Consider the following 18433-nt stretch of genomic DNA (forward strand, 5'->3'; position numbering starts at 1 on the left):
AAAAAAAAAAAAAAACGAGCAATTGCCACTAGATTCATCTGGGGCCAAAGTAGGTAGTTAAAGGTTTTGTTTTGTTTTTTAATCTTTATTTGACAGAGAGCACAAGCAGGGGGAGTGGCAGAGGCAGAGGGAGAAGCAGGCTCCCCACTGAGCAGGGAGCCCGATGCAGCTGGATCCTAGGACCCCAGGATTATGACATGAGCTGAAGGCAGATGTTTAACTGAGCCACCCAGGCGCCCCCAAAGTAGGTAGTTAAATAAAGGCTTCGAAGCACTTCCTATGGATTGAACTAAGCTATTCAATATTGCTAGAGATACAGCAGAAATGGGAAACATTAGTCATATCCTCCAGAGTACTGCACCCCTCCTCTTCCCTACTCCCACCCTACCTCTGCCCATCACAATCTCAGCACAGAAGCGTTAGTCATGCCATTTGAGAAAATGTGGTTTCTAAGCCCTGGTTTGGAATTGGATTCATGGGCTGGGTGAGGTGGGGCTTCCTGAATAATCAATTAAAGCCTCTTTGTAGCTCCTTTAAAGAACTAGGATATTTCCTGAGAATGGGCAAGAAAGACAGGTGTAGCTCATCATCTAATGAGCAAGCTGCAAACCAGAAATTGGAGACTGTTTCATGGTCCTCTGGGAGGGATCTAAGAGCTTGGTTAAACACACTGACAACCGAGGGTGGAGAACGGAGCCAGGACTGAACTGCTGGATCTCCAAAGGGACAGACTCAGTCCCTGGTCTTGGATATTTCCATGGAGAAGCAGAAGTCTCCATATTTAAGGATCGGTTTCCCAACTAGGAAAATACAAGTGTAAGTAGCTAATTTAAATAAATTTTGAAAAAGGAACAGAGGAGGCTGTCAGTACTCGAGCTTTCTGCATATTTCAGGACCTTAAAAATTGCTTTAGAAAGACCTATAAAAAAAAAAAAAAAAAAGAAAAAAATAGAAAAAAAAATAGGAAAAAAAAAGACCTATAGACCAGCTCTGAACAACCTGTGGCAAGCCCCTCATTAGGAAGGCCCATTTAAATAAGGACATAAAAAACCATTTTGAGCTTTCTCCTTCAAAATCATTGAGTTTATTCTCATTTTTAGACCTCACTAAGACCAAGGAAGCAGCAGCATTTAAATTAGCCAAATAGTGCTAGATTTTTACTGCTTCATTCACTCTTCTTTAAGCATTTCCTTAGCAACAGTTAGCTGCCAGAGTGCTAGGGACACAGCATTGCACAAGACAGACAAGGTTTCTGCTCTGGGGGAATTTATATTCTAGGTAAGTTACAGAGGATAAACACAAAGATTAAAAATAAAGGAAATATTTTCAGGTAGTGGTAGACGTGGTGACGAAACAGGCTCAAGCTTGGTGGGGTGCTACTTCACACGGGAAGGTGGAGTGAAGGTAAATTTTCCTGTGTCAGATGGGAAGGAGCCAGCCACAGGCAGCCTGGGGAAAGATTATTCCAGGTACAGTCAACAGAATGCGCAAAAGACCTGAGGTGGAGATGAACTGGCAGGAACAGACTTGGCTGGTGAGTGGTGCTACAGCATGCACAGGGAGCCAGATCACTTAGGCTGTGAACTGACAGAGGAAGGGATGTGGATTAAATTCTAAAAATAGCAGGAAACCAACAGAAGAGTTCTAAGTAGTGGCATGATATGATCTGAATTATGTTTGGTGAATAGATGAAAAGGAAACTGGGAGACCATTTAGAAGTGTCTATACAAGAAGTGGTAGGGCGCCTGGGAGGCTCAGTGGGTTAAAGCCTCTGCCTTTGGGTCAGGTCATGATCTCATGGCCCTGGGATCGAGCCCCACATCGGGCTCTCTGCTCAGCAGGGAGCTTACTTCCTCCTCTCTCTCTGCCTGCCTCTCTGCCTACTTGTGATCTCTCTCTGTCAAATAAATAAAATCTTTAAAAAAAAAAAAAAAAAAGACCTGACATGGTAAGCAGTGGTCTGGACCAAAGGGTAGTGGGCATTGAAGGTAGAGCTGGTGGAAGGCTTGTGAGAGGTAAGGGCTTGGGAGGAGGAGTTCTCACTGTTTGGCTTGAGCAGCTAGGTGGTAGCATTTTCTCAGCTGGGAATACCAGGGAGGAGCATATTAGGGCAGAGAAAAGGAGGAATCAAGCGTTCTCTTCTGGGCTTTTAAAATTTGAGATGTCCATTAGTATCTAAATGGGGACACCAAATGGTAGTTGGAGATGGTATCTGGGAATCAGTGGCCACAGAAAGGGATTCGAAGCCAAAGTGCATATTGACATTCCATAGGCAGAGAAGAGGCCTCAAGCCCGAACCCCAAAGAAGCCCAAAATTTAGAGGTTGAGGAAAACTCATCAAAGGAATCTGAATGGGAGTGATCAATTAGAAAGAATGGTGTCATGGTAGCTAAGAGAAGAAAGTATTTCTGCTAAGAAGATGTGAGGAGTCCCCTGTATAAAGTGCAGATGACAAATGGAGGGAGTTGAGAAATTGGCAACATGGCATGCTCTGGTCATGTTGACAGAACGACTTCAGTGTGAGAGTGCCAGCCATCCTGGAGTGGTGGCTGGAGAGGGAGTGGGGGGTGGGAGGGGTGAAGCTGTGAGTGTAGACAGTGCTTTGGAGAATTAGGCTTGGGTGGGGAGGAGGGAAATGGGCTGTTGGAGTCAAGACAAGTTTTCCTTCTCTTTCGTTTCTAAGGTATGATAGTAGAGTTCACATTCATATGCTGAGGGTATGAGCATCTGCTTACATGTAACATCACCCCCCAAGGGGCAGTGCAGCTTTCCTAATAGCCCTCATAGATTACAGAGTAGTGAGGTGAAGACGACCATCTAATCAGACCTCCTAGCTTTGGACAGTGTGAGGAATCAGATCCGCCATGGATCAGTGACTTGCCCGGTGAATCGATGCCTCCATCTGCCCGTACTCTGAACGGGCCTCCCTTGCTGAGGGCTGTTCAGGGATCATCAGGTACTGTGATTTGTCACAAGGCCAATCGATCCCACTCCCATCTTTTTTTCTGATGGACTCCTCTATTTTAAACAAGTTTACTGGTTACCTGTTGAGAACAAAATATCAGTTTGTATATTCATTTTGGTCAGATGGAATCCTACCAGAACAGACTCCCCTTCCTCAGGTTGCTTGGAGTTTCATTCCAAACTCCCTGTGTCAGCTTGTAACATCCTGGCTGAGATTAGCCTTCCCTGTGTCCACATTGGCTGATGGTCTCCTGGGGACTTCAGATATCTCTGAGGCCTGGTAGCTTGTTGGGGGAGAGGGCCTCCGAGGGAGTTTCAGGGACCTCAGCTCTGCAGAGGAACAGCTGTCTTTCTGGATGGTTCTGTCTTGCTGAAAACCAAAAGAGGCCTGACCAGAAGCCAGCCTGAAATGTTCTTGCCTCTTGTTGCAGCCTACAAGGCTTCATGAACACTGAACCGGAAAGGCTACCAGGAGGGTGCCGTGGGAAATCTGGGTTTCCCACTAAGCCACGAGACTACAGGTATCTGTGAGCAGCTGCAGGGCGCTAAACCAATTATGGGAACTGAGTGAGGGGTAGTTGGACCCGACACTGTGATTAGTCTCATGCTTCTCAATGTGCTGGGATTCTGAAAAGCTTTTATTTTCCAAAAAGCAGTTTGGTCCATGTATCTGGTGAGTGCCGTACTTGATCTTGCGCAGTTAGGTGCTTTTTTTTTTTTTTTTAATTTAAAGAAATTTTAAAAATCTGTCAGTCTTATTATAACTAAACTCCCGAGACTACATCTCGTCCCTTCAGTACTTCGTTCCTTGTGTCCGAAAGGCCTTGACAACTCCTTTATCCCTTCAGAGAAACTCTGCATCCTTGAGGACTTGTTTGACTGTCCTTTCTTCTAACAAGGCATCTGTAGGTAAGTAGGCCTTTCTCGGGATTTCTGATTTTAGTACAAACCATATTTCATTGTCATTAACTGCTTTCTTTCTCACTAGTCTATGACTTCTTGAGGGAGGAGATCGTCTGATCACTACTGTTGGTGAACACAGGTTCGGGCATATGGCAGGCCACTAGCTCTCAAAACATGGTCCCATCAGTGCCTGTTTGAGTGTCACCTCGGATGTCAGTTTTACAATAAACATTACCTGGTTGGGGGAGGCAAAGATTCTGCCTTTTAAACAGACTGCCCAGATGATTCCTTTCCACAATGAAGGCTGGTAATTTTTTTGTAGGCTCTTGACAAATGTTTGTTGATTTATTGATATGGACATTTGTGTCTTGGAAGGAAGATTTAGGTCAATGACTCATTCTTTATGGTCAGTAGCTTTCAGAGAAGCACACACTTCCCAGATTACTTTTCTCAGGTGCAGCCTAAATACAGCCTCGACTCCATTCATTGAAAACACCAAAACCCCCCCATTTAATCTTCTTTAAGTGTATTTCTCTACAGTCCACTCATCTGCTTCCTAACAACCATTATCAGGGGGAATGTTCCTGTTCAGATGGAGACTGGTTGTGTGCAGACAGGTGAACCAGTGGTAGGGGTGGAAATTGGGGGGGGGGGGCACTGATGGGAGGCAACATCCTGGTTCCCCGTAACATGTATGTCCTGATCTGTAGAGGAGTCAGGGTAATCTGTAAAGAAGTTTGCCTTATCATTAAGAATTTGCAGCTGGTTTTAAACTACAGGTCTGGGAGAGTTCTGAAGAAAAGATACTTTATCAACAGAGCTGTTAAGAAGGTTTTGACTATATCGGGGTGGGATTTACAGTGATGACTAGCATCGACAGGGTGCCAATCAGGGCTGCTAGGACTGGAAATCTACTTTAATAAAATTACTTAAAAAGAGAAGGTGAAGTGATACAGACACAGAGTTATACCGTTCGCATCTCTTCTGAGCTCTCTGCCTATCAATAAAAATTCTTTTGATCCATTCTTCAAAATAATAGCTAGTGGTTTCAGAGCTTTGGTTATAAATCAAAAGTATTGTCTCCTTCTATCCCATATAAGTTCAGTGAATGCCAAATCCAAGCATAGGCCAAATGGGAAGAGGACACGGAGTTCGGGCTTAGATGCTAGACAACATCAGGCCGACCTAATGTGTAGTTACCGTAGAGTTGTGAGCTATAAAATAGTACTCTGCACTGCCCTCCATAATCATGTAATTCTTTTAGATCTAATTACATGTTAACCTGTCTTTACAAGGATTGATTATAAAATAATCCAGAAATCAAAATAATAAAGTGCTTTTTAAGGACCCATCTTTTTAGCTGAGTTGGAATATAGCACTTAATCCTCATTGTCAAGCAGGAAGTTTAGCAGAACGGCTGCACTGTCAAGGGACTCAGTCCGAGTCTGCCAGACCCCCAGCTAGTATCAATGAAATCTCACTGATCGTCTGTGATGCGTATCTACCTTACATCCTAAAGACTGTGTAGAAAGAATAAACACTTTTGCCAGATACATTAGTGTCACAAATAATTAGCACTGCTTATTGTTTAGGAAGTGCTAGCCTCAGTTTTACGTTATCCGTATGTGGAGTCTATTTGAATAGCGTATTTCTCACTCCCTGCTTCTCTTCCAGGAAATCAAGATTTATGCCACTCTGCTTTTTTATATAACATTTGTGTGTCCCAAGAGTGTTATCTGAATATATTTGCATATAGCATATAATATAGGTATCCAGATGAGATGAAGATTTTGCTAATTACTATTTCCAATTCAAGGGAGATTTTTGCTATGCTCCTGGCCTTCTAGGCGGATTTGGAGCAGTCCCATTGTACCCTCTATATGGGCTTAATTATTCCAAGGGAAGATTCCAGGGAAATTGCAAAGAGTATTCTGGACCTCTCCAGATACAGCAGAAGTCCAGGAGACTCCCAGAGTCATTCTACCTACAAGCGTTCTTCAGAAAAGAGTAGCCCCAGGACCAAAAACTCCTTTCTCTGTATAGTTTGGTCCAAAGAAGTTTGGGACCCCATAGTCTGTCATTCTGTCCCTGTCACAACCCTTATCTAGATTCCAGAAGCTGCAGGAGAGGTCTTTTTGGTCCCAGCATTCAGGTTTCTACAAAGTATGGATGGCCAAACTCAGCAGAGAGACACATTTAATGGCAGCATCAATTTTGCCAGTCTTAGAAACTGTTTTCTACCTTGGCTTTCCTTTGGATTACTCCATCTGACGACAAGTCTAAGTACATCAGTAATTTGGGGGAGGGTATGGATTGGAAAACATATCATTTTAAAACTTATATTAAGGTAAAGTAAGATAAAGTACCAAGGTAGAGAGGTAATGGAGAAATGAAGGGAAAAAAAGAAACTCCCAAGTTTATTTTAATCAAAAAACTTGAGTCTCTAGCCTCCCTTCTACCTAAACATTCTCATATAGTGATCAAAAGGAGTGTCAAAAGCTAATACAGGTAAACCAGTTCAAAAGACCAAAAATGAGGGGGAAAATCCTGGAAAATTTAGAGTTGGTTGTGCCTACTTTTTTTTCTTTCCTTCTTATTCGTGAGAGACAGAGAGAGGCAGAGGGAGAAGCAGGCTCCCTAAGGAGGGAGTCCGATGTGGGACTCGATCTCAGGACTCTGGGATCATGACCTGAGCTGAAGGCAGCTGCTTAACCAACTGAGCCATCCAGGTGCCTGTTTGTGGCTGCTCTTTATTGAAGATTCTGACTTACTAAGTTTTTTTTCTTTCTCATATACTTGTGAATTTTTCAATAGTAAAGACCTAAGCAGAGGTAACATGTTATAAATTACCTACTCCTATTAACCTATGTTGTGTAAAGCAGATCATTTCTTAAATTTTGAGGTAGCTGATTGAAAAGAAAAATGTGTATGTGTGTAGTACTATTTAGGAGACAGTGTAAGTAAACTGTGTTCTCCAAGCACAAAATACAAAGAGAAGTACTCAGTGAGAGGCAAGAAATTTTTAAAAATGGAGACTCATTCCCATTTTTTAAAGCTTCAAGTGGTCTGTATTATTCACACTTACAGAAGGAATGTTTACTGATCATCATGTGCTTTGTTCACACCCTAAAATCATGGGGATATCACAACTTTGTCACACTGAGCAAAAGAGAAACAGTTGTCAGCATTTGTCAACATTTTCCAATAGAAGAAAAATCCAGTTGCCAACTACATACAGGTTCATTTTGGGTTCCTGGAACTGATAACACATCAGCATGTCTTATGAAACTTGTGCATGGCATGTTATTACAGCTGTATATCATCAGAGAGAGAAAAAAATAATTGGTTTTCCTTGGAGTATCTCTAAGTTGATGTCATATTCAATAACCCTGTAGTTGAAAAATCTATATATGATGGATGAAGTTTGGACTATCTTGAATTTAATTCCTCCTGTGCCAACTTCTACAGGCCCTGGTGTACCTGTCATTTTGAGGTGAGTGCATGCATTATTTAGAAAATGCAGCCAGGTGCTACTTCTGCCAGAATACCAACTAGAGAAGAACAATTTGTCTCACATGCACAACAGCCTCATCCTTCACTCTTAACAGTGCCAAGGAGGAGCCAGTTTAAACTTGGAGCCTCACACCAGGGTCAGTGCCAAGGTGCAGCTTGAATCAGTGCTGGGCATCACAGAGCGAGGAGGACAGCTTCTCTTTCTCTAGAGTGAGGACTATGGAGAGAGCCCTTAAACATACCAGCATCCACAATGGGGGCCCAGGCACATCACCAACATATCCTCATCAAGAATTCTTCCTTGTGAGAGTTAAGTACTACTTCTGGATCTGTGTGCTCATGAGGACTCTCAAAAAGAGATCAGTCAGAGCTTTGTCTCTAGTCCAGACAAAAAAAAAAAACCACCTAGATGTATTTTGTGGGGCAAATAACAGTAAAATTTCCCCTTCCTTCCCCTTCCTTAGTGGCCAGCTCGTTTTATTTATCTTGGTTAAATGGATCCAGATGTGGGCAGGGAAGCCCGGAGTAGCCTAGTGGTGGTAGTCCAAATGTCCCTGTGCCATCAGCAGCATAGGGCTGACCTCAGGATGCAGCCTCTTTTGATTCTGGGGATCTGGCTTGATTTGCAACTTTTGGATTGGATGCACCCTGGCCTTCCAAATTTTGGAATTTAGGTTTGTTAACATGTGAGATGCAAAATAATTGGTCGTCTTATAATCAGTTCTATGTTGTACAGCCAACTAATATATATGCTTACAGAAGAGCAAAATCCTTTAGTTTGTATGTCCCTAATTTGAAGTGTAAGTATAATATTATCTTGACAAGGTTAATCTCACCTCTGACCAGAAGGCAAAGCTTTTTCAATTGTTAATGTGTTGGAGGTGAGTTAGTTTAATATTATTTAAGACAAAGGATGAGGAAAACAATTTCCTTACCGATTAGTAGAGCTTCTTTCTCTGATTTTAAACCTTGGCTTCTTTTTTCTATATTGTTCTCTCGGTCTTGATTGACCAATGCAACTGTCAACACATTGATTTCCTATGAAGTTAAAAAAACAAAAACTATATAGGCATGCATGTTTATTTTGTGCATTTCAATAAAAGCCACCAGGTTTTTTCAACTCAATAAATAAGGTCATCACTTCCATTTATAACTGAACATCAACTTTTAGAAATAATTGATCTAATTGATCTATGTGCCCAATAACAGAAAAGTAATACTAAAACTTAGGCTCCTAGTTACTGCTCCCAGCAAATCAAGTAACTATGCAAAAGTGGCAAATTTGGCATAAATTATCTTAGGTTTTTGTCCAATGTGTTGATTAAACTCTGTTAGCAAAGACTGTTTGATTATAGCTACTTTAACATGTTTTTATTTCAAATATAAAAAATTTCCCCAAAAGTGTGCACAGACTGATTTATATTACTATGCTAGTAACTTGTTCGAGTGTGTGGGGAAATAGGGCCTATTGGGAAGTTGAGATAGGATTGTTATTAGAAGGGTTTACATTGAATAAATATATGTCCTTATACACCACTGGAAAAGGTAGATAAAGCAAAGGTTGAGGAATTCTTTTCCTTGAAAACTAAAAATGAAGAATTGTACAACAAACCAATAACATGTAGAACACTGAAGTTGAACTATTTTTAGTTCTTCCAATGGTCTTTTTTATTTAGAAACAGAGAAAAAAAATTAACTCCTATTCTCCCAGACTTTGTATTAGGACTCAAAATGGAGAATGATTTAATAGAAAATCAAATGTAATGACCAGAGACATACATATATGGGTTAGAATCATTAGAGTAGTTGAGTTTTGGAGGAAAGTTTCTCACTGAAAGGTCTCAAAGAAGGACGAGCATATTGAGCAAAGAGTTAAGGATACTCCATTAGATGATGTCACAAGGCTAGAGGTTAAACGTAGGGAGGGATAAAAGAGAACTTAGAAGGTCTGGGCAGAAGGTTTGGCAGGTGTTGCCAGGACTAGAACTGGTTACAGATATTGATCTAGTTAATACAAATCAGTAAAGTTGGACAGATAGAAGAATACAGAAAATTGTTGGGAACATGTTGAGCATGTGAGTAGCACAAACCCCATCTGAAGGCATTCAAATAAAAGAAAAAAGAAAAACTTCAGTGTATGTCAGTCCCAAAGTTCCATGAGCTGTGTTTAACCTATGAGCTGGTACTTTATAAATCAGGGGTAATTAGAAATTGCCAGGAAAGAAGTCTCTGCTAAGAAATTGCAATTGGCAATATTTGGTGAGCATTTTGGAGGTTCCTCTAAAGGTCAGATTTGACTGCTGAGGACAGAGTAAGAGGTGAAGGTGGGTGTAAGGTAAAGAATTCAGGGAATCACAGTGATGTGGTAATAGATCAGAGGAGGATGCTGGTTGGCTAAGAGGGTACCAGTGAGGACTGAAGCAGGAATGTGCCCAGGAGGATAGGAATCAGAAAGGGTTTAAGGAATGGTCCACAGAAAGGTTGGAGCCAGCCAGACATAAAAAGCCATTAGAGATGAAAGATGCTCTTATACTTCCAAAAAGGGATCTTGGGAACCAGCATCGGGAGAAAGAGTCCAGAATTTTAAAACCAAACAAACTCAAGTGATTTATGTAGGTGAGCTCAGAAAAGGAGTTTCAGGAAAGGTAAAGGAATTCCCTCTATGATGAAATACCATATGGATATGTTTTAAGGGCTAGAAGAGTTCTGGAGGAAAGAGATGGAAAGATATTACCTAGGAGGATGATGGTATTATTTAAGAAATAATGAACCCAAGGGATGAATGGAAACAGTATCTCTCAAGAAAGGGTGATCTGTTCACAGCCTGGATGATAACTGGAGCCAAATGAAATTACTGAGAAGAGTTTAGCAGACAACAGGCCCACATTAATTGACAAAATTGAGTGGTGTCCTGGAGTCCTCACACAGTTGAGGATCCAGGTTTAGTAAGGGAGAGGGACCACAAAAGGCAGGCAGGACCTAAGGAACCAGCAGGAAATGGCAAGGAAAGAACAGACAGAGACCATTCAAAGGGTTTATTGGGCACTTGTTTCATATTCAGAGCTGGCAAGAACGTTGAGCAGATCCCAGCAAATTCTTTAAGAAGCCAGATACGGTCTACCACTGACTGATTCTCTGATGATGATTTAGGCTTGGGTAAATGAAAATGGAAAGAGATGAGTCCCAGGAAATATCTTTGAGATTGAATTTTGCAGCAAGTGCTCTGCTGCCCACAAATGTGTTCCCTGGCACAGTCACTTTCTGTGACTCTGGAGTGGACACACCTCCCTGCGAGGCTTCAGCAGCATCCACTAGGCCTGGGCCTAACAGAGACCTGAGGCTTGGGAATGCTTCCATCTTCGGGTTCTACTGTGGGTTCTGCCCAGGGTGGATATGTTGCTGCTTTTCTTACCCCTTTCTGGAGAAGAACTATTCTGGGAAGTGGTACAGGACCTAATGAAGTGGACCAGGCAGGCTCCAGGTGGTGCTTGCATGCTGTAATAAGCTGGTGTCAAGAGCTGGCAAAAAGGGAACTGTCATTTCCTTTAGAGTGCAAGGCGTGTCCCAGCAAACTGAGAGACCTGGGTCAACAACATCATGGGTAGAGCAGACCAGCCTGTGGCCACTCAAAAGCATTACTATTGGCCAAGTGTCCTGGAGGCCAAGCCTGTCATAGGCATGGTACAGAAGCTCAGACTTGGAGGTTTTGGTCCAAGATGGCAACACCGACTCTGAACACACCTCCTGCAGAGAACACACCAAGTTATACCTATTTATAGAACAATTCCTCCTGAAGAAGAACTAAGGGCTGACTGAACAGCCTCTGGATGACAAAAGACAGAATGGCAAAAGAGATTAGTAAGAGACCAGTAAGGAAGGGAGCCCCCAACCACCACGCTGCGAATGGCACTGGGGAAGGAAAGTACTGAAGACCTGGAAGAAATTCCTTACAATTGGGCACAGGAAAAAGCCATGGTTTAAGAGAGTGACTAGTATCTAAAAGAGCCAGCCCTTGAATGCCACCAAATGATAGAAAAGCTGTGGGAACACACTCTGAGAGAGACTGGAGAACAAAACGGTTTACACCCCAACCCCCAAACTTAAAAGCATAGCCCAGATCAGGGTCCAGTCTCCATAGCTGGCTTGGCCAGCTCAGCAAGCCCCAGGTCCCCTAGGCAAACACCAGCTTCAGATGGTGGGGAACAGGAAAAAAAAAAAAAAAAAAGCCATAGTTTAAAAGATCAACTGGCCTATTAGAATGCCAGCTCTAAAACTGCCAAATAGTAGGGATAGCTGCTGGGGTGCTCTGCAGGTGGGAGGGGTTGATAACCATAGTCTACACTCACTACCCCTTGCACACACCTTGAAAACACAGAATGATGCATGGTCCCAGTGGCCTGCTGCCTTGGTGAGCCCTAGACCTCTGACTCACACCAGTACCATCTGGCCCACCAAGGCAGCCAAAGGAATGCCCTTGGTTAGCACTACAGCTATAGCTCATGCCAAGGTCACAGGCAGAAAGCACCCCAGAACGCTCAAGGGGCCCACACCACTTTGGCTTCAGATGCCTTGCTAGGGTGCCTCCAGTGTTGAGTGCTCCAGAACTTTTTGCCTAACATCTGCTTGAGATCCAACTGCCCTGCCAGGGTGCCCCCAGCATGTAGTACCCAAGTAACCCCCAGTCCATGCCTGTATCAGTTCCAGTTATCCTCTCTACAGAGCACCCCCAAAATACTCTTGTCCACACTGGCCTTGGCTCTAGTTGCTTGGCCAGGGAACCCCCTGCACTGAGTACCCAGAGACACCACAGCTTGTACCCAATTCAGCTACAGCTATCCTGCCAGATTGCCCTCCATGTGGAGAGCCCTGGGACAAACTGGCTTGCAACTGCTTCAGCTGTCCTGCCAGGATACGGTTTGTGTAGACAGCTCAGAGGCCACACCATCCCATGCCCAGTTTAGTTTTCAGTGCCCTGCCAGGATGCTCACTGCAAGAATGCCCCAGAACCTGCTGCCCTATACCCTGCCTCAACGCCATCTACCCCTTCAATGAATCCTTGTGCCGAGTCCTGGAACATCCCAGTTTACATTCACTTCAGCTTCAGCTAGCCTACCAATGTGCCCTCTGTGCTAAGAGCCGCAGGTAACCCTGGCTTGTACCCACTTTAGTTTCAGCTTTCCTGTCAGGGAACTCTCTATGTAGACAACTCTGAGAACTCCTAGCAAGCACACTGCCTTAGCTCCAGCCACCCTTCCAGGGCATGCCTTGTACACAGTGCCTTAGACACCGTAGGCTGCACTACTCATTTCAGCTTCAGCTGTCTTGCCAGGGTGCCCTCAGTGCATAGTATCCTTGGACACCCTGGCCTGCATCCACTTCAGCTAGCTATCCAGACAGGGAGACTGCTACGTGGAAAGCTATGTGGAAAGCCCACGCCAGCCACAGCTCAAGCCAACCAGCAAAGGTCACCAAGCACACACAGTCTACCCAGAGGATGACCATACAAGATGATTCCTTCAAATTAAGAAGAAGTAACTGCTTCACTAATCCATAGAAACAAACACAGGAAATTAAAGAAAATAGGGAAATGGAGGAATATGCTCCAAAATAAAGAACAGGACAAGACCTCAGAAAAAGAACTAAGTGAAACAGAGATAAGCAATATGCCTGATAAAGATTTTAAAGTAGTGAACATAAAAATGCTCACTGGGCTGGAGAGAAAAGTAGAAGAATTCAGTGAGGCCTTCAATAAAGAGATTGAAAATATAAAAAAGAATCAGAATTGAACACAATAACTAAAAAACACAGTAGAGGGAATCAACAGATTATTGGATGCCGGAAAATATCAGTGATCTGGAAGACAGGGTAAAGGAAAGCAAACAAACTGAACAGCAAAGGAGGAAAGAATTTAAAAACCCATAGGTTACGGGAATCTCAAAATCTAGCAAACAAACATTTGCATTATAGGGGTCTCTGCAGAAGGGAGAGAAAAGGGGGTAGAAAACTTAACTGAAGAAATAATAGCTGAAAACTTCCCTAACCTGGGGAAGGAAACAGACATCCAGGTCCAAGAACCATACAACATTTCACATAGATGAACTCAAGGTCCACACCATGATACATAATTAAAATATCAAAGGTAAAGAGAATTTTAAAAGCAAGAGAGAAGCAAAAAGTTACCTACAAAGGAAAACCTGTAAGATTATCGGCTGATTTTCTTTCAGCAGACATTTTGCAGGCCAGAATGGAGTGGCGTGATATATTCAAAGCGCTGAAAGGAAAAAGGCTACAACATAAAATACTCTACCTGGCAAGGTTAGGATTCAGATTTGAAGGAGAGAGAGTTTCCCAGACAAACAAAAGAGAGAGGAGTTTATTACCACTAAGTAAGCCTCACTGGAAATGTTAAAGGGACTTCTTTAAGTGGAAAAGAAATGGTCAGATGAGATGTAATAAAATATGAATAAGAAGATATAAAATACAACAGGATATAAATAAAACATGGAGAAGGAAGTAAAAAGGGAAGAGAAGGGATGAAAAAAAGTTTTTTAAAGAATGTGTCTGAACTTAAATGATCATCAGATTAATATAGACTGTTATTTACTTAGGATGTTTATATCAACTTCTTGGTAACCACAAATCCAAAACCTGTAATAGATACACAAAGAAAATAAAGAGAAGCCAGGCATAACACTATAAACTCATCAATCACAAAGAAAGAGAACAAGAGGAGAGCTAGAAAACAACCGGAAAACAAATAACGAAGTAGCAATAAGTAAATATCTGTCAATTACTTTAAATGTAAATGACCTAAATGCTTCAATAAAAAGGCACTGTGTTGCACAATGGATAAAAAATCAAGACCATCTATACACTGCCTACAAGAGACTCACCTCAGACCTAAAGACATATAAAGTGAAGGGGATGGAAAAACATTTACCATGAAAATCAAAGCAGAAAACCCCACAAAAACCCCCCAAAATGAGGCAGCAATACTTAGACAATAGCCTTTAAAACAAAGACTTTAACAAGAAACAAGAGCATTCCATAATGATAAAGGGATCCATGCAACAAGAGGATATAACAATTGTAAATATCTTCACACCTAACACTGGAGCACTTAAATACATAAAGCAGATGTTAGTGAACATAAAGAGAAACTGATGGTAATACAAGAGTAGTGGGGGACTTTAACACTCTACTCACATCAATGGATAGATTATCTAGGCAGAAAAATCAATAAAGACCAGTGTCTCTGAACGGCACATAAGACCAGATGGACATAATAGTTATATACAAAATATTCACCCCTGAACAAGAGAATACACATTTTTTTCTTAAAAAGAAAAAAAAAATTTGAGAGAGCACACATGCACGCCTATGAATGGGGGGAGGGGCAGAGGGAGAGGGGGAACCAGACTCCCCAGTAAGCAGGGAGTCTGATGCGGGGCTCAATCCCTGGACCCTGGGATCATGACCTGAGCCAAAGGCAGATGCTTAACCCACTGAGGCACCCAGGTGTCCCATATGCATTCAAGTGTACATGCAACCATTTTCCAAAATAGATTGTATGTTAGGTCATTAAGTCTCAACAAATTTAAGATTAAAATCCTACTATGTATCTTTTCTGACCACATTGGTATGAAATTGGGAATAAATCACAAGAAAAACACCAGGAAAAACAAACATATGGAAGCTAAACAACATGATACTAAACAACACATGGGTCAGCAAAGCAATCAAAGAAGTAAAAAATTACATGAAGACAAATGAAAATGAAAACACAGTAGTCCAAAATCTTTGGAATGCAATGAAAACAGTTCTAAAAGGGAAACATAGTATACAGGCTGGCCTCAAGAAACCGGAAAAAGCTCAAACAATCTAACCTTAAATCTAAAGAAATTAGAAAAAGGAAGAACAAAGCCCAAGGTGAGGTAAGGAAATAATAAAGATCAGGGCAGAAATAAATAACATAGAGACTAGAATGAATGAAACCAAGAGCTGGCTTTTTTTAAAAAGATAAAACTAATAAACCCTTAGACTCATCAAGGAAAAAAAGAGTAGGACCCAAATAAATGAAATATGATGAGACAGACCTGACACCACAGATATAAAAAGGTGATTAAGAGAATACTATGGAAAATTATATGCCAACAAATTGGACAACCTAGAAAAAAATGGATAATTTGTAGAAACAAAATAATAGTCTTTCAAGAGCAAATCAATAAGAAATAGAAAATGTGAACAGACTGATGACTAGTAACAAAAATTGAATTGGGAGTCAAGAAACGACCAAAACAAGAGGTCTAGGAGCAGATGGATTCATAGATGAATTCTACCAAATATTTAAATAAGAGTTAATACATATTCTCCTCAAACTATTCCACAAAAATAGAAAGGAAAGCTTCCAAATGTATTCTATGAGATCAGCATTGCCCTGGTATCCAAAACAGACAGACACCACAAGAAAAGAAGGCTACAGGCCAGTATCCTTGGTGGACATAGATAAAAAATCCTCAACAAAGTATTAGCAAAACACATTCAACAATACATTAAAAGAAGCATTCATGACAATCAAGTGGGGTTTACTTTGGGGATGCAAGAATGTTTCAATATTCACAAATCAATCAACCACATCAAGAAAACAAAAAATAAAATTATAGGATCATCTTAGTAGAAGGAAAAAAGCATTTGACAAAATTCAGCACCCATTCATGATAAAAATTCTCAATAAAGTGGGTTTAGAAGGAACATACCTCAACATAATAAAGGGCATATATGAAAAACCCATCTCTGGGGCATATGGGTGGCTCAGTTAAGTGTCTGACTCGTGAGATACAGCCCCGTGTCAGGCTCTTTGCTAAGTGGGGTGGCTGCTTGAGATTCTCCTCCTCTTTCCCTCTCCTTGCTTCTCTCTCAAAATAAATAAAGCTTAACAACAACAACAACAAAAAAAAAAAAAAAAAGAAAAGCCTATAGCTAACATTATACTAAATGGGGGGAAAAAAACAAAAGAGTTTTTCCTGTAAGATCAGGAGCAAGAAAAGGATGTCCACTTTCACCACTTTTATTCGTCGTAGTCCTAGGCATAGCAGTCAGTGAAGAAAAAGAAATGGGCATCATATTTGTGAATAAGAAGTTAAACTGTCACTATTTGCAGATGACATACTACTATACATAGAAAATCCTAAAGACTCCACCGAACACTACCACAAGTAATAAATTCAGTAAAGTAGGAGGAGACAAAAGTAATAACCAGGAATCAGTAGCATTTCTATACATTAATAATGAAGTTGCAGAAGGAGAAATTAAGAAAACTCCATTTATAATTGTGCCAAAAAGAATAAAATACCTAGGAATAAACTCAATCAAGGAGGTGAAATACCTCTACTCTGAAAACTAGAACACTGATGGAAGAAACTAAAGATAAAAACAAATGGAAATATATTCCATGTTCATGATTTAGAAAAATATTTTTTAAATGTCCATAAAACCCAGCGTACTCTGCATATTCAGTGCAACCTCCATCAGAATATCAATAGCATTTTTCACAAAACTAGAACAAATACTCATTAAATGTGTGTGGAACCACAGAAGACCTTGGATCGCCAAAGAAGTCCTAAGAAAGAAAAAGCTAGAGATTTTATAATTCCACATTTCAGGATATACAACAAACCTGTAGTTTTCAAAATTTTGTAGAGAGCTCCCAAATAAATCCAAACTTATATGATAAATTAATCTGTGACAGTGGAGGCATGAATATACAGTGAAGAAAACAGGCTCTTCAATAAATGATTTTGGGAAAACTGGACTACTTTCTAACACCATACACAAAAATAAACTCACAATGAACTAAAGACCTAAATGTGAGACCTGAAACCTAAAATGTAAAAATCCTAGAAGAAAACAATGGCAGTAATTTCTCAGCATTAACATCATTTTTATAGATAGGTCTCCTACAGCAAGTGAAACAAAAGCAAAAATAAAATATTGGGATTACATCAAAATAAAGAGCTTTTGCACAGTGAAGGAAACTATCAACAAAACAAAAAAAGGCAACTTACGGAATGGGAGAAGATACTTGCAATTGATATTCAATAAAGGCTTAATATCTCACATATGTAAAGAACTTACACAACTCTACACCAAAAACCCTCCAAACAATGCTGTTTAAAAATGGGCAGAGTACCCGAATGGATGGCTTTCAAAAGACCTGCAAATGGCCAATACACAGATGGAAAGATCCTCAGCATCACTCATCATCAGGGAAATGCGAATCAAAACAACAGTGAGTTATCACCTCACATTTGTGAGAAAGGCTAGAATCAAAAACACAAGAAGCAACAAGTGTTGGTGAGGATGTGGCAAAAAGGAACCCTCATGCGCCATTGGTAGGAATGTAAATTGGTTAGTCACAGTGGAAAACAGTATGGAGATTCCTCAAAAAATTAAAAATAGAGGGACCTCCGGGGAAGATGGTGGAGTAGGAGAGCCCTAACCTCACTATGTCCCATCGGACAACTAGATAACATCAGTATAAATGACCTGAAAGATAACCTGAAGATTGGCAGAACAGGCACTCCGCAGCTAAATGTGGAGAGGTTACCACGCTGAAGAGGCTAGGAAAGACAGAGACATGGTTGGGAGCAAAATGGACCCATGATACTGAATGCAGGAGGATGGAGGGACATTGTGGGTGTAGAGAGGGGAGAGAAAAAGACTATTAAACTAGGCACCCAGGCACAGGGAACTTGCACAGGAAAGATGAATCCCTGTAATCTGGTTTCCTTTGGAAACCAGAGGGGCAAGAAATTTCATGAGTTCTTACAATCAGAAGGACTTAACACCTGGAACTTTAAAAGTCTACAGGCTCCTCTCTGGGAGAGCCAAGAAAGTGAGAGGAAACAGAGTCCATGCCCTAAAAGAGACAGCACAAAAACAGCCCTGCAGACATAGAGCACAGAAGCAACAATCTGGAAGATACCTGGGGTATATGACAGGGAGACTGTTCACTAGTCTCAGAGCATGTGCTGGAGGGGCAAGGATCACTGGG

At 41.3% G+C, this 18433-nt stretch overlaps 1 protein-coding gene across 5 annotated transcripts in view; it reads right to left on the reverse strand.

Annotated features, from left to right (window-relative positions):
• Positions 1-18433, reverse strand: part of ENOX1 (ecto-NOX disulfide-thiol exchanger 1) — a 283781-nt gene that overhangs the window by 14284 nt on the left and 251064 nt on the right. For all 5 annotated transcript variants that reach the window (XM_032873965.1, XM_032873963.1, XM_032873967.1 and 2 more), the window contains one exon: positions 8316-8418. In XM_032873965.1, the coding sequence (XP_032729856.1) occupies positions 8316-8418 (103 nt within the window). The remainder of the gene's footprint in view (positions 1-8315; positions 8419-18433) is intronic.

Source organism: Lontra canadensis, unplaced genomic scaffold, assembly GCF_010015895.1.
Source record: "Lontra canadensis isolate GAN:19392208 unplaced genomic scaffold, GSC_riverotter_1.0 scaffold51, whole genome shotgun sequence".
Taxonomy (NCBI): Eukaryota; Metazoa; Chordata; class Mammalia; order Carnivora; family Mustelidae; genus Lontra; species Lontra canadensis.